Source organism: Urocitellus parryii, chromosome 4 (genome assembly GCF_045843805.1).
Source record: "Urocitellus parryii isolate mUroPar1 chromosome 4, mUroPar1.hap1, whole genome shotgun sequence".
NCBI lineage: Eukaryota > Metazoa > Chordata > Mammalia > Rodentia > Sciuridae > Urocitellus > Urocitellus parryii.
The window spans coordinates 95,556,197-95,583,233 of NC_135534.1; the positions used below are offsets into that span (position 1 = coordinate 95,556,197).

At 37.7% G+C, this 27,037-nt stretch overlaps 1 protein-coding gene across 1 annotated transcript; it reads left to right on the forward strand.

Moving 5' to 3' along the window:
- Window positions 1–874: 874 nt before the first annotated feature.
- Window positions 875–25,343, forward strand: Rab39a (RAB39A, member RAS oncogene family). Its single transcript, XM_026399059.2, has 2 exons — window positions 875–1,101; window positions 24,917–25,343. Exons 1-2 carry the CDS (start codon window positions 875–877, stop codon window positions 25,341–25,343), a joined length of 654 nt encoding a protein of 217 aa, XP_026254844.2.
- Window positions 25,344–27,037: the final 1,694 nt, after the last annotated feature.

Below are 27,037 nucleotides of genomic sequence, written 5' to 3' on the forward strand. Positions count from 1 at the left end.
TTTCTTAAATGGTTGACCAAACAATCCGAGACTAACTGTAGACTCCCCGCTCCCCCCACCACCCCCATTATAGAGAAGAGCTGGAACTTTTATGAGCATCTAAACATTTCACTTTTTTTTCTCCCTTCCTTCTCCAAGGTCGCGGGCCCCAAAGGACCTGGAGGAAATACGCGATATTTTTTTCAAAAGACAGTGAAGAGACCACGGTGGCAAACAGCAATGGGTAGTCCTTATTAGAAGCATTCAGAAGTGGTTCCGCAAATTTATTTTGATCGTGTTTTCAACTCCTTTGCCTTAGAACACTTAGGAGGTGGCACTCAACAAGACAAGACAATAGAAAGACGCCAAGCGGGACCTTCAGAAGGGCGGAATGTAACAAATCGATTAAAGAAAAAGCAGGAGAACAGAATAAAGCTATGGCCTCCTGCTCTTCGAAAATCAGAGCCCTAATCTGACAAGCCCGCCGGGACGCCCGTAAGATAATCACTCTCACTTTTCATTGGCTGACCCTCTCGGAGTTGAGACCTTGGTTTATTCTCATTGGCTGTTGCTGCCGTCACGTCCTTTCGCCACTCCCACTTTTGCGTCAGCGCCCAGTGAGCTTTGGAGTAAAGTGATTTACAGCGGTCAGGGGCGGGAACTGGCGTGCCGCAAGCCCCCGCCCCGCCCCCCAGCCTGAGGCCCCGCCCCCGCCCCGCCGGGCCCCGCCTCTCCCTCCCAAGAGGGCGGGGACCAGGCGGCGGCCACAGCCGCAGGAATATGCTGGAAGCCGGCAGGCTGGCGCCCGGGAGGTGCTGAAGGGACAGTTCCCGCCGCCGAACTTGCCCGGCCGAGCGCGGGTGGGGCGGCCCGGAGCCGGTGGGGCACGTGAGCCATGGAGACCATCTGGATTTACCAGTTCCGCCTCATCGTGATCGGGGACTCCACCGTGGGCAAGTCGTGCCTCTTGCACCGCTTCACCCAGGGCCGCTTCCCCGGGCTGCGCTCCCCTGCCTGCGACCCCACGGTCGGCGTGGACTTCTTCTCCCGCCTGCTGGAGATCGAGCCGGGCAAAAGGATAAAGCTGCAGCTCTGGGACACGGCGGGACAGGAGCGGTTCAGGTAGGGCCGCCTGCGCCGAGACCACGGGGACCCAGAGGGCGGGCAGCCACCCCGCCTGCCCGCAACGGCCCCTCCCCAAGCGCCGGCCCCGCCAGCCCTGGTCCGGAGAGGCTTTGGCCCTTCCCTCCTGAAAGTGCAAACACTCCATTCTTGCTTCCCCTTTGCCCCTCCTCTTCCAGGGACGACTTCCTCCTCCGCAATTTCTCACTTCTTTCTTTGGCGCCCACTTCCTGCGCCCCCTTTCTATTTCTCCTTTCCCGCCTGAACCGGGGTCACCCTCGCGTTCCCTTCTTCCCCAACTCTTTCTGCCCCTGATGGCATTTTGATCCCCTTGGGCTCCGCCACTGTTTTCTCCCCTGCCCAGCTTCCAGTCTGAGCACTCTCCGATCCGATCACCTTCCTCCAAGTGCCCCTTTTGGTGCCCTAACCGAGAGGCGCCCTGTCGACGCGGCCGGGGAGAACTGTGAAGTAGTGTTCCCTGATTCGTGATTGATCCTTAAGCTTGACAGCAAGCAGAGTCCCAACCCAGGCTACTGCATGAGCTCACTGGGCATGGTTCACAGGGAGATGGATGCGGTAATGGTTTGAACACCTCACAGCACCGAATGTGGTCATCAGAAAATACTGGGCCATGACCCGTGGGAATGGTTTATAGGACAACTACATGCAACATCAGGGACATTGGCACTGCTGAAGTTGTGTGAGTGTGTGAGGTGGGGGTGGGGGGGTGTTTAAAGGTTCGAATTGTCTTTAGAAGTTTGCCACCATTGGTTCGTTGCTGGGGTGTGGGGATATATCTATCTACTTACAGAGAGGCGGGGGCGGGGGGGGGGAATTTGCCAGGAGCTTCTTTATTTCACTTATGATCGCTTCTTAATGTTCCAGGGTGATAATAGAACAGAAAATAGATTTCTAAATAGAGAAAGAGGGACCCAAATAGTCTCATTCTAAAGGTTCACTGGGAGTCTAAAGGATTTCACAAAGGCAGCTCGTGTAACTAAATAGTAAACGAAACTCTGCGCATTTCTTGGATATTTGAGATTGATCCAAATTTAAAGCACATTTTCAAGTCCTATGATTCAAGGACACTTTATTTTAAAGGAAGGTAAGAAAGCAGATATCTTATAGTGTTTTGGTTCTTAATGATCACATTATCATTTGAAACTCATTTAAGCAAGCATTTTGTGTTCCTCAGCAAATACTCTGTTCGTGAAATACAGTGTTCCTTGAGGGGACTTCCCAAACATGGCTTTCCCTCACCCCCAGCCAGCATCCATCCGAATGAGATCAGCCTACATCTTGAGAATGTCCAATATTCAGAATTTTGGCTTTCATTCCCAGCTGTGACACTGATTCATAGAGATAATAAGGGAACTGCTTAGCTTGCTTATACATTAGTTTTCTTATGTATGAAATGGAAAGTTGGTAAGGCCTATCTTATGACAGGTGTGAAAACTTATTGATTTGATTTATACAATACTTGAGATTCCATGAAGAAATTCTGTTTCTTTTTCAAGAAGTCTTCTTTAATTAAAATACTTTTCAAACTTGTCATTCATCTGCGAAAGGCAGGTGTCATTATGATCTGGAAGATTTCTTCCCAGTTTTAACTCTCAGGTTGGTTGTAAATTTTTCACTTGTGATCTCAATCAGAGATGAACTTTGAAATGTTTCAGGTGTAGAAAAAAAAACTTTTATTAAGTAACTCTTTCTCTATCCTCTAAACAGTACAATAAAAACATAACATTTTTGCCTTCAACTTCAAGTAACTTCTAGGAGTTACAACTACAAGAAACATAGGTAATAAAATCTTACTGTGTCTAATTGTTTGCTTATAAGTAAGTGGCTCCTCAACTTTTTGACAAGAAAGTAAAGGATAATTAATTTGTTTGACTTTAAAGACCTTTTTGCTAAATAGATGATTGGGTTTTAATGCTTTTGAGAAGAATGCAAATAGTAATTCATTTTATATACATTATTAAAAGCACACAGTAACTCTTTCATTGTAATGCAAGGACATTTAGGGAATGTTTACTGACAATGAGTCATACTTTATTTTGTTTGGCTCTTTACCAAAGATATATTCACAAATACATATTTCAGTAGCTATGTCCAAATGCTTAGCTTTTCTATCATGTAGCATAATGTTTTACTATAAAATTGCATTTAAAGTGATTACTATTAAATCATCTTGTATCTTTATCCAGAAAAATATACTTACTTTGAATAATAGATATTCTTGCACATTTTATTTCATAGAAAATGATACTTGAAGATACATTACTGTGATTTCTCATAATCACACCATTAGAAATTTGTGGTAAACACTGTATTTGGGGGACTAGGCTATAACTCAGTGGTAGAATGTTTGACTCCTATGTGTGAGGCACTGGATTCGATCCTCAGTACCACATTAAAATAAATAAAGATATTGTATGTCCATGTACAACTAAAAAAAAATAGTAAAAAAACTGTATTTGGAGGTTTATTGGTGGTTAGACATAAACTTACAAAAGGATCCTACTTTAGAAGCTTATGGAGTAGCTTAACATAAAAATATGGAATATTACTCAGCAATAAAAGATAATAAAATCATGGCATTTACAGGTAAATGGATGGAGTTAGAGAAGGTAATGCTAAGTGAAGTTAGCCAATCTCAAGGATGCTGATTCATAGTGGGAGAGAGAGAGGGAGCATGGAAGGAATAGACGAACTCTAGATAGGGCAGAGGGGTTGGAGGGAAAGGGAAGGGGCATGCAGTAATTAATGATGGTGGAATGTGATGATCATTATTATCCAAAGTACAGGTATGAAGACACAAATTGGTGTGAATATACTATGTATACAACCAAAGATATGAAAAATTATGCTCTATATATGTAATAAGAATTGTAATGCATTCTGCTGTCATATATAAATAAAAATAAACAAATAAAAAATATGGCTCAGAACAATAGAACAGCTGATAATTATGATCATGATTCGCTTTTGTTTTCAGTCTTTAGATTAACGTATTCTAGTAAGTGATAACTACCTATATGACATAAAAAGGAACAAACTCAAAGTGAAAAAAGTTTTCAAACAAGTGTATATGTGACCATATTCTAAACTATAATATAAACTTAGATATTAATTTTCTGTTATTAACACTTCTTTAATGAAGGAAAATGTTAAATTTCCGTATTAGGGAAACTCAGAATTACCATGCCTTCAAGAAAAATAGAAGTTTATTTTTCTCTCATATAATACCTAGGCCCCATCTCTTATGTAATAATAATATAATCATCATAATCTCAAGGTAAGTGGTTCAAGTTTGTGTAGTAATTCTGCTCTAGGTATCATTCAGGTACCTTATCTTTTAGTTTTCTGCCATCCCTAGGACATTTTCATCATCTGCATGCACAAAAATTGGATTGCAGGCACACCATGTAGGCTCAGAGCAAAGGGAAAGAGATCTAAACCAAGTGATGTTCCTTTTGAAAAAATTAGACCATTTAGACCGTTACTTCCTTAAAGAGAACTTTAGTTACAAGGCCACACAGACTAGGCCACCATGTGCCCAGGAGGTAGGGAAGATGTTTGGCATTGTTGTTGGGAACACTATCAATCACTACTTTTAATAGTTTTTTTTTTTCTTTTTCTTCTCTTTCTCACCTCCAATACTGGGAATTGAACCCTGAGTGCTCTACCACTTTTTAAAAATATTTTTTAAAATTTTGAGGCAAGGTCTTACTGAGTTGTCCAGGCTGACCTTATTCTTAAAATTTTCTTGTCTTAGCCTTGGAGTTGCTAGGATTATAGGCATGTATCACTACATCTAGCATCACTTTTTAAAAATTTTAATCACAGGAGAAGTGTCACAGTAAAGAAAATAAGAATAATGTTTAATACAGTGCTAATAAGGGTAAGTATAGTAGTAGCCTGGAAATATGGAAAGCATTAAATATAAGAATATAAATTTTGAACTTTTTCCATAAAAAACATTTAAAGTAATAAAAATATAAAGTTTTATGATTTGGATGTGGTTTGTTTCCCAAAGATTCATGTATGGAAGCTTGGTTCCCTACATGGCAGTATTAGGAAATAGTGGGACCTTTAAGAAGTGGGCCCTAGTATAAGGTAATTTTGAGGTTATTATGGGTATCACCTTTGAAAAGAATTAAGTAATTCTTATGGGACCCCAGTTAGTTCCACAAGAGTGAACTATTATTAAAGTGTTAGTCTGGTTCCTCTCTGCTCTCTGGCTTCCTATCTTGACATATGATCTCTCCCTTTTACATGTTTCCACCATGATACCATCCCCTATGACATGATGTAGTCAAGGAGAGCCTCACCATTCCCAGAGCCATGTTGTTGGGACTTTTTGCCTCCAAAAGTAAACTAAATAAACCTCTTTTCTTTATAAAACCTCTGATATTTTATTATAGTAACAGAAAATGAACTAATACATAAAGTGGAATAAGGAAGTAGCAATGTTGATGATAGGAATATGAAATCTCCAGGATTCAAGACAGATTTGGCCTTTTTTCCACATTGTCTGTGGTCTTGGGGTGTTGTAGTTATAGCCATTGAATATAAAGTTCAGAGAATAATGTCCTCCTCCTGCAGTGCTTGCAGGGTATTTTCTGCAGATCACATCCATTGTGATTCTTTTTGAAAGATGAGTTCTGTGATCATATAAGTTTGGACATTTCTGTATTCCATATAACATTTCCTTTAAAATTCATATCTAAGCTCTAAGAATTGCAGCAAAGAAACCTGCTTAACTTTGATTAAACTCCATTTCCCAAATTTATTTGAGGTGCTATTTTCAAAATATGAAAATCTATGGATGACAGTGTTCTAAGGACTGTCATTTGGGGAAAGTTCCCTCTGATGATGAATTGCTTTAGTCACTTGGGGAGGGTGGGAGGGCAGAATTATTACATATTTAAAGTTTGGAGTAATGGAAGATACGTAAACATTAGTTAGACAGCTAATTAACTTGGCAAAGTGGTATAGATAGTACCTGTTACATAAGAGTCAGCCCTTTACTTGCACCCCCTCCCAAAACCTGAGGTGGTTTCCAGTACCACTCGATTTACTGGGCTTCTCCCTATCCGACCACATACTTCTTCAACTCCTTTCCTTCAACTCCTCTTCTGCTGTGTATCTTTTTCTTTACCATATTTCTTAACTCTTTCTTTAGTTCTCAAACATCTGTGTGTTTTGAAGTATGAAAATTCCAAATGGATTTCCCCACTAGTCTGTTTCTATTCTTGAACTTTGTTGACTCCCAGTTCTCTGTCTCTGAGCCTCTTATTGAAATTATTGAAGGAGATAATCTAATTGGGTGTTTAGCCAGTGAATCAGTTCCCCTGCAGTCAGATTATTGAGATGCACTCACATATAATACAATATTATATTGTAATACAAATACACTATGTAGGCATTATGAGTCACATAATGCAAATGTGTCTGTAATGGTACACTTTTTTGGAAAGAAAAATTGACAGAAGAGGAAAGTGAGCAGTCTCATCCCAAAATGACTATTTTGTGGTGTTTCGGAGTAAAATGTATGTAAGAATAAGGCAACATCATTTCTAACAAGTGTAACAGAATGTGAAAAGATGATCCATGTAGCCAAACATTTTTATACTCTCAAGATTATTTTTAGTGCCAAGCACGGTTATGGCACATGCCTGTAATCCCAGTGGCTCAGGAGGCTGCAGCAGGAGGATCTCGAGTTCAAAGCCAGTTCCTTGCTTTTGCTGATGCACTAAGCAACTCAGTGAGACCCTGTCTCTAAATAAAAATTTTTAAAAAGGGCTGGGGATGTGGCTCAGTTGTTGAGAGCCCCTAGTTCAATCCCCAGTACCGCCCCCCTCTCCAAAAAAAAAAAGAAAGAAAGAAAGAAAAGAAAAATATATGTATTCTTTAATTCTTTCTAAAACAAAATACCTATAAAGCCTATACTTTATGATTTTAATAAATCTACATCTAAGTGTCAGTAACTTGTAATCAATTCTGACAATATATGATTCAAGAACATTCACTTTAAAAATTGCTACCTCACACAGTCTTCCTGGCCTATTACAAAACATGTGATTAATTTCTGTACTTGCCTATAGGAACTCCAGAAAAATGTGATGTAGAAGACAAAATATGTTTTAAATTTAAAAGGATTTCTTTAGTTTAAGCTATAAAAGAGTTTTGAAATACAGATAGTAGCTGGACATAGTAGCACATGCCTATAATCCCAGCTTCTCAGGAGGCTAAGGCAAGAGGATTACAAATCTGAGACCAGCCTGAGCAACACAGTGAGACTTCATTTCAAAATAAAAAATAAAAATGGCTGGAGATGTAGCTCCAGTAGAGTACCCCTGGGTTCAATCCCTGGTAACCCCACCCAACCCCACCAAAGTGCAGATAGTAGTTTTGTAGATATATATTACTAGTAAAGTGTTGGTAGCTAGCTGGCATATTATCTTAGTTTGATTTAAAATCATAACAGTATTCTCTTAAACATTCTTAAAATATAATGATTATTTCTACTTTCTTTCTTATGGTAATGACTGATTTTTAATTTAGGGACATCTTGCTAAGGCAAATGATCACACTATTGACAGAAAGTCTTTAAGACCATATGCTGATCAATAGTTAGCGCACCATCAAAAATACCTCAGTGCTGGGCTGGGGATGTAGCTCAAGCAGTAGCGGCTCGCCTGGCATGCGTGCGGCCTGGGTTCGATCCTCAGCACCACATACAAAGAAAGATGTTGTGCCCGCCGAAAACTAAAAAATAAATATTAAAAAAGATTCTCTCTCTGTCTCTCTCTCTCACTCTCTCTTTAAAAAAAAAATACCTCAGTGCCAAAAATATTGAGATAAGGAAATGGAGACTTCTCTTGGCTGAGTGCATCAGGAGTCAAATGAGAAAGCTCTCTATCAAAGTACATACAAAAGGTCATCAAAGACTTTTCTTGACAAACTGTGAGCACTGTTCCTATTTTTTTCCTACTTTTGTATGATTGATCATAATATGTTTTAAAATTATCTTTTTCTACCCAGAATGTGAAAAATGGCTTTTCTTCTGATTCTTTAGCTTCTCCAAAAGTATTTCCTTTTCACAGGACTTAGGGTGGGATGTCCTCAAATAGATAAAACTGAAGTATAGCCTTGGTGACAGACATACAAAAGAACAGTGAATGGTCCAACTGAAACCTCTTCTCTGCAAAGAGATCAAGAGAGAATGCCATAAAAAGGAGTTAGTAGATACTAAGAACATCCTAGCTATAAGAGAAAGCCATATGAAGAAAAATTATAGATTCTCAAATTATAGGCATTGCCTATCATTTTTCTTTAGGCTTGCATTTTTCAAAGTGATGTTAATAGGTGTCATTTGAGAAAAGCCTTTCTTGATCTTTGGAAATGCCAGGTCATTGCAGTACTCTTCAGAGCTCCCCACTACTACCACTCTGATGCTAGAGATTGAACCCAGGGCCTCAATCATGGTAGGCAAGCACTCTACCACTGAGCTACACCCTGAGCCTTTCTCAGGTCATTTAATATACTAGTATACGTTGTGACCCCCTGAGGTAGATATAGTGTTTCCCAGTCCAGAGTGCTTTTACAGAGAGGATTTTACTATAATAACGTTCTACAGAATGCACTTTTGGAACTTATACTTTAAAGTGTAGGCAGTTCCTTTCTTCTCTCATGATTCTCTATGTCACTTTTACTAGTGTTTCTAGGGGATATCATCAAGGCTTCCTTTTTAAATACTTGATTTATTATATGTTAGGGAGACTTCTAGAAGCTCTTGAGAGTCCTTTGATTTTTGTCCTTCATTCAAAACTAAAAGATTTATGTTCTTGTCTGACTTTTAGCCACTTGTCAAACTTTTACACAGATCATAAAAATCATTAGTATTTGTTTCAAGCACAAAGCCTTCAAATAAAAACCACTAGAAAACCTGGAATATAAAGAAGCAAATAGTTAAACATTCATAACTAGATATTTTAGATATAAAATTACTACAGAAAGGCTTTGGGAATAGGAAAACATAAGTTAATAAAGCTATGTGGAAGCTAGAAAGAAATAAGGAAATAAAAAGTAGGGGTGGCGGGGAGATCCCATAAAAATAGAAGGGAGATCAGTGGGGTAGAGGAAGATGATCCAGGGAAGGAGGGGAGGTTTGAAGGTGGACGTACTGGGAATTGAAATGAAAAAAAATTATATTCCGTGCATATGTCATTATGTCAAAACTAACCCCACTATTATGTATAACAATAATACACTGATTAAAAAATATTTTTAAAAGTTAATGAAGTAAATAGCTGAAATTTAAGAAAAATTTTAGAGAATAGATGGCTACACACTAAAAAGAGAATCAAAAGTAGAAGAGAAGGTATAATTAATACTATAGCAGAGAATTATTGAAGGTAAAGAAAATTAGAGAAGAATTAAAAACAAAGTCCAAGAAAGTGAGGAGGAAAAAACATGAAAGAAACTACAGAGATCAGCTACACTGTGCTTAACATTTTGTTTTTTTTTTCTTTTTCTTTTTTTTTTTTTTTTTTTTGGTAGAAAAGTAACTATAGCCACAGAATCTGACAGGGACATAGAGATGATCTGATATAAAAGTATCATTTTTTAAAAAATAATATGGTTAATATCCAGAGAACCTTTGACTTACCCAAGGCCTCATAGCTTGTTGGTAGTTTGCACAAGAGCCCAGTTCTCCTAATGTTGTGTTCAGTGCTCTTTCTACTATACTAGACTTCTTGTTACGGTTGAAATGAGTTTTAATGAGTGCTGTGCAATTTCTATCCTGAAAGTATTTCTGTTTGCATAAGACCCAACTCCTTATCCCCATAGACCCAAACCTTGAGTTTATTGCTGTATTCAAAAAACAAAAGGGAAAATAGCTTTACATGTTAGTAGCAGTACTGATAATGAACACTGACACTGAAGTGGAGAAACTTACATGAGGTATTTGCCTCATTAGACAAGGAGAGGTGTTGGAGAGCAAATACTGGATATAGTGTTCTAAAGTTTTGTAAGTATAGTGAAATAGCTTTCCAATCCTTAAATGCTTGCTTGCTTGCTTGCTTTCTTAGAAGCAAAATTAACCAAGATAGTAATTTAATTGTGGAAATATATACATTTATTTAGCTTAACTACATACCAGTCACTAGAGGTATAAAAATAATACTGTTTCACATTTAAAGTCCTTGTAGTGTCTGTAGTAGATAGAAAACAGGCTGTACTGCTATTACAGAAACCACCAAAATATGGCAACTTAAATAATAAAATAGAGCCTAATTACTCTCTCCTGTAATAGAATCATATATTATAGAATGAGCACTCCTGGGTAATTATGGTGGCTTTGCCTCAACATCAGTTTCCAGGAATCTCCAACATTGCCATTGCTTAGCAGGCAAGAACAGGCAAAGAATGTCTTTACAAATGGCTTCTTCTTCAAGTAGATGAACCTTAGTTAGACTGCATACATTACTTTCAGATCCTGTGACTCAAAGTAGTGCCATGACCACAAATAACTGCAAGAAACACAAAGGAACATAATTTCTAAATGGGTTTCTGAGTACCAGCTAAAACTTTTGGGGTTTTGTTACTAAAGGAAAATAGTAGAACAGATTCTGGGGAATAGTTAGGATAGTCCTTCTTACAGACTTTTTAAAAAAATATACTTTTATTTAATTTATTTCTATGTGGTACTGAAGATTGAACCCAGTACTTCATACCTGCTAGGCAAGCACTTTAACACCAAGCTGCAACCCTAGCCCTCTTGCAGATTTTAATAAAGAAAAATAATCAAATAATTACAGTAAGGGATAGTAAGTACTAAAATAAATTTCAGTGGCAAAATAGAGGGAGGAGTTGCCATCTGTGTTTAGAGTGAAGACCAGATTCAGAAGATGTATCCCAAAGAAGGTGGTGCTTGATGCTGGGACATGATGGATATGTCTGTAATAAATGGAAAACAGTAGGAAACAATAACAATAGAAAAAGACCTGGCTTCTATTAAAGATAGCAGACTGAACAGCTATATCTACTTTAGTTTTTTTTCCTGAAATTGCTAAAATCACAATAATAATTTTTTTAAACCATAAACCCTCCTGAACAAAGAAATAACAGCAACAAAATTTGGGAAGAAGGAAAACTGTTGGGGCATGATAAATGAATGGTCAGACTCAAGATAACTGAATTATGGGGCTGTGTAGTTCAGTGGTAGAATGTATATGCATGAGGCGCTGAGTTCAATCTTGAGCACTGGAAAAAAAAATTTTTAATGATTTCTAAACTAATGGTTGAAAAAAATCCACAACCCACTTGATGCATACCATTGAATCCTCCAAAGACTCACAAAATTGTGGCACCAGATACTTCTGGAAGTGGGAGTGCTAAAGGATGGATCACTATCAGTCTGTTAAAGAAAGATTGGATCTTCACATCCCCTTACATCCTCTACACACCGAGGGACTTCTTCCCCCATGTTGTCAAAAAACTGAAAACTAATTCTTGAAAAGAATTAAACATAAGGCCTTTGGATGAAAGCACCAGAAATGATTGGGGTTGTGGTCCCTTGTTAAAAAGTAAGAACTTTAAGTGAATATATGCATGGTAGATGCCCTCTGCCCTCTTCCTGGACATAGCTCCCAGTAGTAGTCAAGCTATCACCCTTCAGACAGGACATTGGTGAAGTCAGTTCTGACTAATCTGACCAAGCCACAAGGAAAGTCTTAAAGATACCAATAATTAGAGTTTCCACCAACTAAATAATCCTGACTAATCATTTTATAATGAGGCCTTTAGTCTCAATGGAAAATTATAGGAAATAATAGAAAATCTTTAATGTGAAACCTTGAGACAAACCAACAGGAAATAACTGGAGAAACAAAAACTTAATAAAGGAGATGAGAATATTTAAAAACTAAACAAAAATTGTCTTTAATTTCCTCAGAGAGATAATAAACGGAAAAAAATTGCAATCATTAAAAAGGAACAGGATACTAAAAAAGAATATTCTAAGAACAAAAGAGCTTTTGAAACTACCATTAAAAAAAGAAGTTGAGGGGAGCTGGGGTTGTGGCTCAGTGGTAGAGCATTTGCTTAGCATGTGGGAGGCCCTGGGTTCAATCTTCAGCACCACATAAAAATAAATAAATAAAATAAAGGTATTATGTTCAACTACAACTGAAAAAATATTTTAAAAAAGTTGAGGGGCTGGGGTTGTAGCTCAGTGGTAGAGCACTTGCCTAGCATATGTGAGGCACTGGGTTCAATTCTTAGCAACACATTAAAAAAATAAAAATATTGTGTACATCAATCATCTACAACTAAAAATTAAAAAAAAGAAGTTGAGAAAATCTCTTAAAAAAAAAAAGGACAAAAGACAAAGGCAGAGGGGGAAAATTGTTTATTTTAAATAAGAGAGTCAGTCCAAAAAGTTCAGTGTACAAGTATTAGGCATTCCATAAAAAGAGATCAGAAAAAAACAGAGGGGAGAAATCAAAACAATAAAGAATTTACCAAATTTATATGGGTAGTATAACATAAATATTAAGAAATGATCTTACCAAAATTATGGTATAACAATATTGTTAAGTTCAAGAAGTGGGAAACGTACACAGGTAACTTTGATAAAAACACAAACCTAATAAAAGAGAGAAACTAGAAGGCAAAGAACCTCATCTATTCAATTGACTTGGAAATAAAAGCTGGATAATTTTAGAGATGGAATGAATGATGATCTGTCATGAAAGGAAAATAAAAGGTGGCCACAGAACAATTGGTTCATGTATCCATATGGTCCATTAGGTCTTGTCATTATTATTATAAAGAACTTCTATAATAATAGACCAGGTTTTTGATAGAAAGACCCTGGAATTATACCAACAAAAAGAGTTCTGATGTTTGTTTGGATGATAGCGCCCATTTGTAATCTCAGTGACTCCAGAGGATAAGGCAGGAGGATTTTGAGTTCAAAGCCAGCCTCAGCCACAGCGCGGCACTTAGCAACTCAGTGAGACCCTGTCTCTAAATAAAATACAAAAAAAAAAAAAAAAAAGCTAGGGATGTGGCCCAGTGGTTAAGTGCCCCTGGGTTCAATCCCAGTATAAAAACAAAAAAAAAAAAAAACCAAACAAACAAAAAAAAGAATTACCCTAAGTGTAAAGTGCCAGGTTTCAGGATCTTAGGCAGGGGCAGGGATTAGTCGATAGTAATCAGTAGTAATAAAAGGTATGGGAGACTTGTATTTTAGTCTTTGGAAATCAGTTCTGAGGGCCAGCTTTACAAGGCAAGAGAAGCAGGTAAATAAAACATCAACACAGTGACTATTCCCAGAAGGACAGAAGGAATATAATGTCATGGTGAATAAGAGGCACTCACGAGGCTAATGTGCTCATAGGCTACTAGCTGCCAACAGCCTTTGGCATTCTCTAAATGCCTATTTTAAAGTTGGCCAAACCACAAGAAGGGCATTTCCAGGATGAAACATCTGGTTCATTTTTTATCTAAGTCAGCAAGTGCTCAATATTTTGTGGCTCTTTTAAAGAGTTCTATGTCCATAGCAAAGTTCATAATAACATACAAGATATATAGATATATATAGATATAGATATAGATAGTACATAATATATATAAAACCTTGCCACTTACATTTAAAATTTTACTTATAAGTAACTTATAAGATTATGTCTAAATCACTTGTCTATAGATTATTTCAGGGAAAAAATTAAATATAATCTTGAGCATTCAGATGGCTATAGAATTTGTCTTTCATGTGACAATAGCATCTTGTTTTCTGTGCCTACCAGGAAAATAGATAACTTGTCTGAGATATCATTTACATTTTTTAGAATCTTAATAATCATATCATTTGTGTCAAAAAGATTATAAATTCCCTGCTGAGTGTGCTGGTGCACACATATAATCCTAGTGACTTGGGAGACTGAGGCAGGAGGGTCAGAAGTTCAAGGCCAGCCTCAGCAACTTAGTGCCTAATCAACTTAGTGAGACCCTGTCTCAAAATAAAAAATAAAAAGGGTTGGGAATGTGGCTCAGTGATAAAGTGCCCTAGGTTCAATCCCCAGTAAAAGAAAAGATTACAAATTTGCTAAGGTATTTGTCATTCACACTTGATCGAATTAATCATATATTAAGTAATTCTTTGTAAATGTGTTGCTAAAAGCTTGGTCCTTGTCCCTGATGCCAGTCCAATAATGAGGACACAGTTTTGAGAAAAAGAAAAGGTTTATTACTTTGCTAGCAAAGGAGAAACAGTGGGGACTCCTGTCCCAAAGACTGTGATTCTGCCCATCAACAGGAACAGGAAGTTGTGGGTTTTTTTTTTTTTTTGGGGGGGGGGTTTAGTTGTAGTTGGACATAATATCTTCATTTATTTTTACATGGTGCTGAGGATCGAATCCAGTGCCTGGCAGATACTAGGCGAGCGCTCTACCACTGAGCCACAACCCCAGCCCCAGGAAGTTTTTAAGAGGTGACTTATTACACTTGTTCTCTGTCTGGAGATGTAATTCACTTGTTCACTTGGGAGCTAGTCATTTCTGAGATCTTCTGGTGCCATCCTCAACTTCTGGATTACTTCATTCCTATGGTAGGTGTCTACTTAGGGACAGATAAATCTGCCTAAAATGGGGAAGAAAAGTAATCCTTATTCCCTTGACATTATGGAAGGGAGGAGATTAGGGAGGAGCAGGGAGAGAGGAAGAGAAAAAACATGAAAAATAAGTTGCAAAGTCCGCCAAATTCTAAAAAATAAATATTAAAAATTCTCTCTCTCCCTCTTTAAAAAAAAAAAAAGTTGCAAGGCTGGGATTGTGGCTTGGAGGTAGAGTGCTTGCCTAGCATGCATGAGTCACTGGTTTTGATCCTCAGCACCACATAAAATAAAAAATAAAGATATTGTGTTCACCTGTAATTAAAAAATAAATATTAAAAAAAATAAAAATAAGTTGCAGTGGCAGAGCAGCAAGGTTTATATTCAAAGCATAAAGTGGACCACTGTTAACAAAATGTAAGCAAACTCTGGTGCTGTCTCATAATCACTTGTCTATATATGATTTCAGGGGGAAAAAATTAAAGAGAGGGAACTTAAACAACTAAAACTTTTTACATGAACAAGACAACCATTTTTCTTCTCTGTTATTCTGAAGCAATACATATGTTAAAACGAACTTTGTGGGGGCTGGGAATATAGCTCAGTTGGTAGAGTGTTTCCTTCGCATGCACAATGCCCTGGGTTCAATCCCTAGCACCACACACACACAAAAAAGAAAAAAAAAGAAAGAAAGAAAATGAACTTTGTGGATGAATAAAGAAAATATGCTACATACACACAATGGAATATTATTCAGCCATAAAAAGAAGGCAACACTGTCATACACTAAACATGGATGAACCTTCAGGACATTATGTTTAGTGAAATAAGCCACTTAAATAAGGACAAATACCGCATGATTCCACTTATACAAGGTAAATACTTATTTACCTTTAAAAAAGCAGAGTAGAATGATGATTGTCAAAGGACAGGGGAGGGGAAGAGGAAGAGTTCTGTTCAGTGGATATAAAGTTTTAGTCATGCAAAATGAGGAACTGATAGTGATCTGCTGTATAACACAGTGCTTATAGTTAACACTACGATACTGTACACTTAAAAATTGTTAAGTGGATAGATCTCACTGTGTTTTTCACAATTTTTAAATTAACTTCAAGCTGATTCATAAACAAAAAATTGTACATATTTATCGGGTACCATGTGATATTTTGATATGTGTACACATTGTACATGTTTAAATTAGATTAAACATATCTGTGTCCTCAAACATTTGTATTTCTTTTTTTCTTTTTTAAATTTTATTTATCCAGGGTTCTTTGTGTGCTGTGCATTCCTAGCCCTGCCAAGGCCCAGGAGGATGTCATCACCCACATTTCTTTCTTTCATGTGGTGCTGGGGATCAAACCCAGAGTCTTGTGCATGACTATGCAAGCACTCTACCCCTGATCTACATAGCCAGCTCCACATTTGTATTTCTTTATGGTGAAAACATTTAAAACCCTTTCTTTTGATTTTTGAAATATACAGTACATTACCATTACTTGTAGTCACAGTTTAAAAAAAAAAAAAAGAATGAACTATGGAGGCATGGCTGTGGCTGAGTGGTAGAGTGCTTGCCTCGTACATGTGAGGCAACTGGGTTCCATCCTCAGCACCACATAAAAATAAATAAAGAAAATAAAGATATTGTGTCCATCTAAAAACTAAAAAAAAAAAAAAATCTATGCTGACTTTATCAGTTAGATCTTTGGTAGATAGCAACAAAACCAACTTGAGGACTATAATCAAAAGTATAAGAAACAAGAAACATGTCTGAGTCACAGAAACTTGTAAGAAAGCTAGAGGATCAGGCTTAAAATGAACCAAAAGATCCCATGAATTCTGAGCATCAGAACCACAGGAAGTCTGTGTGGTCCTCATGATGCAATTGCTCCTTTTCTGCCTACTCACTACCATAAGAAGCCCCACATGGGGGCTGGGATTGTGGCTCATGGTAGAGTGCTTGCCTAGCATGTGTGAGGTACTGGGTTTGATTGTCAGCACTGCATATAAATAAATGAATAAAATAAAGGCCCAGCAATGTCTAAAAAATATTTTTTTTTAAAAAAAAAAGAAGCCCCACATGGCCAGTTGGTAGCCTCAGTTGCTAACTCAACAGGGTCCTCCAGTGAATGCATTTCTCCTTTCTTATGGTTTGGATATGCAGTGTCCCACCCAAAAAGCTCAGGTGTGACTCCATTCTGGAATGTTCAGGGGTAGAATGGTTGGATTTTGAAAGTTATAACCTAATTAGTCAATTAATCCATTAATATGGATTAACTGATGCTAACTGGACATCTGGAGTGGCGAGAGGAAGTAGGTCACTGGGGCATGACTTTGGGGTTTTATAGTTTGTCTCTAGTGAGCAGAGCTCTCTCTCTCTGCTTCCTGGTTCCCACGTCCTGAGCTACTTTCCTCTGCCACACCCTTTTGCCATGATGTTCTGCCTCACCTCGGGCCCATAGCTACAGAGTTAACCAACCATAGAGTGGACCTCTGAAACCATGAGACACAATAAACTTTTTCTCCTCTAAATTGTTCTTGTTGGGTCTTTTGGTCAGAGCAACAAAAAAGCTGACTAAAACACCCTTGAATACTAAAACCGTTATATCAGCAAAGTTCAGAGTCACAGGGATTAGATGCAACAAAAAATTTTAGTGACTCATTAAGTGCAATTGTGAGAGGCACCATCACCCTATTTTCACCCTTTGCTTCCCATACTACAGTTTCTGTTTATGAGGGAAAACTCCACTTACTGTTTTGATCTACTTTAGAATATGAATATCCTGAAGGATTGGGCCAAAATCTTATAAGGTGTCATAACTTGGACATGGACATAAATCGGTCCTATTAGCCCAGTTTTATAGGGCTGTATGTCTCTAGGTGTTAGTGACATGATAAGATCAATGAGTCCCTTGGCATCAGCCCTTTTTCCTGTCTCTGCCACTATTAAATGAATTCTTTAGTTGTTAGCAACGTGTAGAACATCATAACTGTATATAATGCATTCCTAAATTCATAGATAGTATTACTAGCACAGCCTGATTCCAGATTAAATACCTTACAATGAGGACATGTCAGCATCCACTCCATGAGTAAGGCACCACATCCAAGTTGTCAGTAGCTACCGGAAAACTGGGTAGTAAGCAATGATAGTCTAGGCCAGCCTAGGTAAGAGAAAGTCTCTACTGAGCTCAGGCACAGCCTCCCTCTCTGTACCATGATTACTTTGAGTTCAAACTGGAGTGACGATACTAATAACTATAGGTCTGTTCTGTTCTACTAATGATAAGAACTCCGTGAGGCAGCTTTTGGTAAGCATTCACATAAGATACAAGTATTGATATACTCTAGACTCATGCATCTTCCCCAAATCTCCAATTACCAGTCCTCCAATTATGTTTTGTTGTTGTTGTTTTGGTTTAGTTTGGTTTGGGGGTTTTGTTTTTAAACCTATCAATCCTATTAGCCTCTGCTCATGGTTTGGTTTGGATCTTTACCTGTATGCCTCCATCCCTCCTGGAAAAAGTAGGCAATGAGTTGCACCACTAGAAGCCCCACAAGTGGAGAGTTTCTCTTTTCCATTAATCTTCAAGTTCACCATAGAGGGGAGCTGGTTGATGCTAATATATATTTTTAGAGCCATTTTGTGAGACTGATTTGCATATTCTTTAAATATAGGGAAATATAGATATGGCTGTGGGTTCAGAGGGTGATGTATAAGACTTATTGCTCCAGGTTTGTTCAGGTCCCACCCTATACTCCTGCCTGTATATATGACTTCTGCTTGGTGATGAAGCTCCAGACTGGTGAATCACAGAACACTCAGCTCCTGGTGAGCACTCAGATTGCAAGGTCTTTAGGTGTTCTGTAGCCAGGCATTTACTCTTTATCAAAGCCAGGTTATAAACCAAGAGCTATTTTTCAAAAGCATAATAGCCTTTGACAAAAAGCATAACTTTATTCCAAAATGCCACTCCTACAATTGTCCAGTAGAGGTTTCCATGGGCTTAATTGAACATCCCAGTCTGCTGTAGGCACTATATACAGCTACCATTAGATCTGATGGCCCATGACCCAAAAGGCAAATTGCTTTCAGTATAGTTTAGACCAACAAAAGGAACTTCACATTTTCAGTCTTCTTAAAGTGGGTAGCCTTTTGGGTTGCCCACTTAATGGGTCAGAGAAGCACATTTTACTATACAAATTACCTTCAAAATTCAAAAAGGTTCACCAGGTATTATGTACCTTTCTTCTTGTAGGGAACATAATATATTAAACTTATCTTTTTGTTTTCTTCAATCTGCTCCTGATTAAAGAACCCCTTCACTCAAGAAACAGCAGAAATTTCTGGCTAGTATATTTTCATGGGGTGTGTGTTTCTGAATATTTGATTTACCTCTTACATGATATTCTCATAGCAATTCAGTGACCTTGATGTGAGAATATAAGACCACATTACTAATGGATCTACTATTGAACAACTTTCTTTTTTGTACTGCTGTTATCCTTTTCCCTCAAATTTCCTTACTCTATCATTTCTCCTATTTCCCCAACAGCTATGTATATGACTCTGAAATCAACTATTCATTAACTCACTAAGATAGATTGAGTACCCTTCATGTACCAGGCACTTGTAAACCACTGGGTATTCACCAGTGAGCAAACTAAACATGGCACCTGCATGCCTGTCACATAAGAAGCCAGTAGCATGGATGCAGAAAATGGAAAGGAAGGAGAAAAGATGCTTTGCCAGAGTCCATGATGCAGCTGAAAGTTTTTGAACACACATTGACCCTGTCCCCTGACCTGAGAATTAGACTCTAACCAAGCAGAGCAGCCATTTGTCCTTCTGTAGAGGAGTTCATAAAAGGGCTAAAGTGTTCCTCCGGTTCTCTTTTGTGTAAAGAACAGTTTAATGGAAATTCCATTTCTTCCTGGGGTAGAAATCTAAATGTGAGAAAAAAGGGAGAAGAATTTCTCTTAATTCTAGAAGTATTCCTCAGCAGTATTGAACCTATTGCCATCTATCCTAGCTGGCAACCTAATTTTGTGCTGGGTTCATAAAATCTGACTATTCCAATAACTTAAGAAAACAACAACAAAAGCACTCAAACACACAGAAGTACCTTTTCAAAATCCGAGACAGCCCTCCAACCTTAAGGGTCATGAAAATAGAGAGAGCCACTGTAATTCTTTATTCTTATATAGGGGACACACAAGAGGAGGTTCCATGGAATATTCTATCCCCAAAAGGGCAAAGGTGTAGGATTACAAAGGAACAGGTGAGTGTAACTCAACCCCAGCAGGTGACACCTACTCCTGGAGCCACGCCTTGTTATCTAAGCTGCGGTAAAACCCAAGTTACTGAGACCTGGCACTATCGCACCAGACTGAACGCAATAATTGTTCAGAACCCCGTCCATCAGGACTTAAAGGCATCTGCATCCAGGGCAGCTCCTGACAAATACCCACTTGGGATTATCTATAATTAATTCATACTGTCACCAGTCTGCCTGATTGAGTGATGTTCCCTAGAAACTTTCAGTTGCATGACGGACTGATCAAGAAATAGTTTTCCCAGATGAATATGTTAGAGGGAGAAGGGCTTGGGATTTTAGCTGTTTCCATACAGTGATGATGATGACAGAATCTAATATATGGAAAAAGGTACAGATAGGTGGATATTAATGACATAAAGTGATAGAATTGGTCAGTGGATTACAAATCTTAAAGAAATTAAAGAATTATTGTGGTAAAAATATGCAGGCAGGCAGTAAGAGTTTGATTAAAAAATGGACTTTGTGAATTTGCAGACTTGGAGATGGTGAATGTTTCTGCTGATGATAAAAGAAGAAAGGAAGAATGTAGGAGAAAGTTTATGAGTGGAATTCAAGAGACTAGAAGATGACATTGGAAAACCCATACAAATTGATGTTGAAATCAGTAGGCAAAAGGACAGGAATTGAAAAAGAAAAACAAAGTAAACTGCTAAAATCTTGAATACATGGAGAATGACCAAGCAGTTGGCAGATGACAAGCCAGATGGTGCAAGCCTCTCAGGAGAGGAGGATTTTTTTTACAATAAGGGTTGGGAGGGAATAACTATCTGGATGTGGTATTGAGGAAACATTAGCCAGCACCTCCTGATCCTACAGAATAAGCAACAGGAATGTGCTGCAGAGAAAGCAAGTTTCAGGAGTTGGATAAAACATTCGGAGGAAACTGTTCCTCGGGAAATGAAATAATATATGCTGATAGTACAGCCTTCAGAGTATAAAAGAACAAGCAGATTTCTTTTATTTTTTTATTTTTTATTTTTTTTTTAAAGAGAGAGTGTGAGAGAGGGGGACAGAGAGAGAGAGAGAGAATTTTAATATTTATTTATTTTTTCTTAGTTCTCGGCGGACACAACATCTTCGTTTGTATGTGGTGCTGAGGATCGAACCCGGGCCACATGCACGCTAGGCGAGCGCGCTACCGCTTGAGCCTCATCCCCAGCCCCAGATTTCTTTTATAATCAAAACCAGGGGATAGTAGTGTGGCTCTATAGCAGAGTGTATGCTTAGCCTGTGAAGCCCTGGGTTCAGTTTCCAGAACCAGAAAAAAAAATCTTCTTGGGAAGGACAAGGAGCTACTAAGAGCTTGTAGCCCTGCTCCCTGCCCTCTATAACTCACCTTTCCTATCGTATCACATCATTATAACCCCTTTATCATTCTTGCCAGAGGATGGTCTCACAGCTCTTAATTCCACCTTTATACACATGAGACCAGTTTACAATCCATTTATGGATTACTCTCTCCCTTTCTTCCTTCTGTTCTTCTTGCCTTTCCTCTGTTTTTTTTCCTTTAAGTCATCCATTCATTCAGTGAGGCTTTCAAAGCCCAGAAGGAAATAAATATAAAGCAATATGCAAAAAAAGTATTGTTGCTTTTAAAGAATTGTTACTTATCATGAATTCTTAAGTTCCTTAGTGGGAGAACCACATATGTAGTTCTTTTGAGTTCTGTTCCCTACCTCTTCATAATACCTTCAAAAACTTCTAAAGACCTAAAGGAGGAAGGTCCAGAGAAAAAAATTTCCTCATTACCTGCAAGACCTCCCTTTCAAGTTCAAGTTTTCTATATGAAGGCCTGCCCTTTCCCTAACTGACAGCAGGGATGCCCTATTGTTTCAGGAAAAACTGTATCCCATGGACAACTATATATAAATCTGAAGCCAAGCCTAATGAGGCCAGAATTCTACTTTCTTTTCTTTTTCTTTTTCTTTCTTTCTTTTTTTTTTTTTTTTTTTTTGTTTTGCTTTTTGCAGTACTGGGGATTGAAGATTGAATTTGGATTAGGTAAGCACTTGACCCCTGAGCTACATCTCCAGCTCTCACAGGTCAGAGTTCTAAACATAATATCTAGACTCACACACAGAACTTGGAGATCAGGTTATTACATAGAAAATGTCAGATGTCATATTGAGACCTTTATTCCAACTATTAATAAGGATAGTTTTGTAGAGTGTATTACAAATACTTTGCTATAGGATGATTTTCCAACTGTATTCCAAATTTGATTTCCAAAATTAAATACCAGGGACTAGAAAACATGGTATTTCCTACATGTGTAAGACATGCCTCAGTGTACTACATAAGCATTTTAATATTGACTTTTCAACCACAAAAGGCAAATTGTAAAAAATTATAGTAATGGCAAATTAAATTTGGGAGAGGGTAAAATAATGCAAACTTGGTGCCTGAATAAATTAAAGCTTTCAGTCTAACAAGACAGCCTTAATTAAGTTTCTCTTATGACAATGCACATCTGCCTAAATTCAAACATATAAAGATGAAGTGGCAAAACAATAACAAATTAACTATCCTGTGAAAATAAAAAAACAGCAACAACTTAAATGAACGGCATTATTTATAGCCTGCTAAAGATTGTGGGAGATTTTTCTTATTGGCAATTACTGTGCAGTAATGTAATCCTCAAGAATAGTGTTTTAGAAATAGTCATTCAAGAACCTATTAGGAATTATGAGGAGAAACTGGGAGGCAGGAGAAGTAGAAAAGCGAGGTAAAATACTTTCTTCACATTCTGACAACAAAAGTATTTGTGGTATTGGGTCATTGAACTGAGCTGTAGCTTTAGCAATAAGGATAATGAAGATGTATGAAAGATGGAGAATAGGAGAGCACCAGACAATCCTCTGGCACTTCACAAAAATCTTTGTGCCTCAGGCAAGTAGTCAGGTGGGTTTATGAGAAGCATTGGCCACTTGGAAACATACACACTCACACACACAGGGTCCCTGACTCAGAACACTTAGCTCTTTCCCTCTCCAAGATGATTCACTAATCCAGTATAACAAACATTTAATAACATCTGTATTTGCCAGGCAACATGATTATTAGGTACACACATTTTTAAAAATTATTTTTTGACCTTCAAGGAACTTGGAATTGAGTAGGAGACATACCAGCAAATCCAGTCAGCACAGTGTGAAATTTGATATAATCACGAGGGCAGTGAGGCCACAACAGTTCAGTGGAAATAAGAGAAGGAGTGCCTAAGACAGAGCCTAAGAGTCAGTGGCAGGGAAGGCCTCCCAGGTGATATAATTCCTGAGCTGACTATTGAAGGAGAAATAGGAGTTTGCTAGACAGAAAAGGGCTACAAGGCATGATAGGTAGAGAAAATAACATAGGTAAGGGCAAGAAACAAACAAACAACAACAACAAAAAACAGTGCTGTCTTGCCATGTTACCTCATAATTCAGCCAGGAAACAGGTGGCACAATAGTAGGTTAACTGAAAAGAGCTGAATAAAGTGACTATTTCCAGAGATGTCAAAGTCAAAGGCAGTAACAAAGGATGTTGAAGCATCTAGGGAATAGCAACAGTGTGAGGCCATTAACTACCTGGCTGGAAGAAATATTTGCTAGAATGGTACTATCAAAACTTGGTGACAGCTGTAGCCATGGGAAAGGGACTACCCAAAAGGAACCTTAACCAGAAGCAGAGGAATACAACCACTGCTGTGCCATGCCCAACAGAGACAAAGGAAGGAATAGATATCCTTATTTCCCTTTCCTCCAGTCCCCATCTAGTATCCCCCATTGGCTGACCTCCATTTGGAGAGTTTTCTCCAAAGCCCAGATTCCTAAAGCTGAGAAAAGAGTAGAGACGAATCCTTGGAGGGACAAACTGAGAATCACCAGCACTTCTCAGATTCATATCCCAGGTCCAAATAACTTCCTGTTTCTTGAATAAGTATAGCAGAGGCATATACCTGTAGCTAATATTGGAATACGTTTTCTGTCTTAGCACAAGTGTCCATAGAATGGGAGGCTTGACCAACAGAATTGTATTTCTCAGTATTGGTGGCTGGAAGCCCAAGATCAGAGTACCAGCATGGTGTGGTTCTGGTGATGACTCTTTTCTGGCTTGTAGACAGCCATCTTTTTGTGGTAGCCTCACATGGTAGAAAGAAGACTAGAGAGTTTTGAGGTCTCTTTTATAAGAGCATTGATCCCATTCATAAGGGCCCTTCCTCATAACCTAAATTATATCCCAAAGGCCTACCTCCTAACATCAACACAATCAGGATTGGGATTTCAACATAAAAATTGGGGGAAGGGAACACAACATTCAGTCCATAATACTGCTCTTTTTTATTTTTTCTAAACTTTTGGTGGGGGGGAGTTGTTGAATTACATGACAGGCTGAGATTCTTAGGATTCACCTTGCTGTGCAACCTCTGTCCTTCTTTTGTCTTATATATATCTTTATTTTATTTGTTAATTTTTATGTGGTTCCTGGGATCGAACCCAGTGTCTCATGCAAGCTAGGCAAGCACTGAGCCACAACCCCGACCCTCTCTAGTCTTTTTATATGACTGTTTTTACCTATAATGATGCAATAATTATGCTGTCAGATATTTAAAAACATAATCATAGATCATGTGAGATGATATACCATATCCATCTAAAAATATTAATGTTCTGTCAGTGTATGAAACAGGTTTGCATGATAGTCTTATAGAATACTTTTGTTCATTTGAGACACTTTATATTTGATTTGTAAATTCTAGTTAAATCACATTAAAATATCTTCAAATTTTATTTATGGTATTACATTGTTTGAAGGAGAGGAAGATAATACATTGTCTTATACAACCCCTTTTCTCTTTATTTTTCAGATCAATAACTCGATCCTATTACCGCAACTCAGTTGGTGGATTTTTAGTATTTGACATTACTAACCGACGATCTTTTGAACATGTAAAAGATTGGCTAGAAGAAGCAAAAATGCACGTACAGCCATTTCAGATTGTATTTCTACTGGTGGGACATAAGTGTGATTTAGCTTCACAACGTCAAGTGACAAGGGAAGAAGCTGAAAAACTGTCGGCAGACTGTGGAATGAAGTATATAGAAACCTCAGCAAAAGATGCTACAAATGTAGAGGAATCCTTCACAATCTTGACAAGAGACATATATGAACTTATTAAAAAGGGAGAAATTTGTATTCAGGATGGCTGGGAAGGAGTTAAAAGTGGTTTTGTTCCAAATACTGTGCATTCTTCCGAGGAAGCAGTAAAGCCCAGGAAGGAGTGCTTTTGCTGACTTCAAACATGCCAAAGAACCAGAACAAATTGGATGTCGCTTCAGGATAAATATCAACATTAATGGCAGAAGGATGCAATGATAGCATTTTAAAAAGTTAGGCCTATACTAACACTATTTTGTAAGCTATTTGATTCAGAGCACTATGCTTGTTACACTACAAGATTGGGTATTTTGCTAAATTATCAGGCGAGGCAGACAACTTTTTGAAACTGGAGTATCTACATAATTTCCTCCATTCTTACTTCTTACCTTGTTAGCATATAGCTGACCTTAGTGTCCAGATATGTCAGTATTATGCACTTTTCTTGACAGTCCAAAATGGATTTTTTTGTCTGATTGAAGATTTTATTAGGAGTTATATTACCTTGAGTTAATTAATATTGAATATTAAAGTGCATTTAAAAGTATGCTGTTCAATTGCAAAGTAAACAGTCTCAGAAGTATTTTTTAAGAATATAACTTTTTTTAATTTTTTTTTTTAATGTGGTGCTGAGGATTGAACCCAGGGCCTCACCCAAGGTAGACAAGCACTCTACCACTGAGCTACAACCCAGCCCTCAAAAATATTGACTAGGACAAAAGTAGCTGTTCCTTGTTTAAGATCCCAGATTTTTTACGATTCTCAGAAGTACTTATCCTCTCTTATTTTTGCCTGAAAGTGGGAAAATAAGTTTTATACTCATTTTTTGCTTGATTTATTGCTCTTGAAAATTTTATTTTATAAGATGTATAAGGATTCAGACAAAATATATATATACTTTTTTTAGAGAGCGAGAGAGAGAGAGAGAGAATTTTTTTTAATATTTATTTTTTAGTTTTTGGCAGACACAACGTCTTTGTTTGTATGTGGTGCTGAGGATCGAACCCGGGCCGCATGCATGCCAGGAGAGCGTGCTACCGCTTGAGCCACATCCCCAGCCCTCAGACAAAATATTTTAAGCAAATATTTATAAAAACAAAAATGAAGGACCACTCAATCGCAGATATTTTAATGTTGTAGTATACTGTCTGGATTTAGACAAGAAAATACAAAATTTATTTATATACTGACATTTTCCATGAAAAAAGGAATTAACTTTGAACCACTTTCAAAATTTTCCATATAGACACAAGAATGTTTTTAGTAACAGCATTTTTGTCCAAGTAAATTTCCAAATTTTCCCATTTCAATACAATAGAAGTGTAGAAAAAAGACTTTTTTGGACAAGGAAAATGAGTTAGATGCTTGATAAATTTAGCATTCAAATTGCATTTTACAATCTCCCCAGTACAAGTAAAGATAGACGAGATGGATGAGAATCAGTTAAGAATGTAAAATGACTTTCAACTTTTCTAATTTTGAATTTATTGATTAAACTTTCTCTCAGGACATTTTGAGCATACTATCAAATATTTTATATGACATACATGTCCATTTTGTTCTGTAAACTGTTCTTATTACAAAGAGTTACCAAATGAAGCTGCCTTTCTAGAAGCATAAAATTTTTACCCCTGAACTATAGTTTCTTCATTTGTTTGAAAACCAAAATGGTATAACAGAAAGAATATTTTAGCAAGAAATTGAAAAACTTGGTTCTAAACTTGCCTTTGCTTACCAATATTTGACCATAAGGAAGTCATTTGATCTCTTTAAGCATCATTTTTCTCATTTATAAAACAAGGCTAGTGCTGGGCATGTTGGTGCACACTTG

Coding starts and splice junctions, on each gene's coding strand:
- Rab39a (XM_026399059.2), top strand. CDS start 875: ATGGAGACCATCTGGATTTACCAGTTCCGCCTCATCGTGATCGGGGAC. Junction 1,102..24,916: donor GCGGGACAGGAGCGGTTCAG/GTAGGGCCGCCT, acceptor TTTATTTTTCAG/ATCAATAACTCGATCCTATT.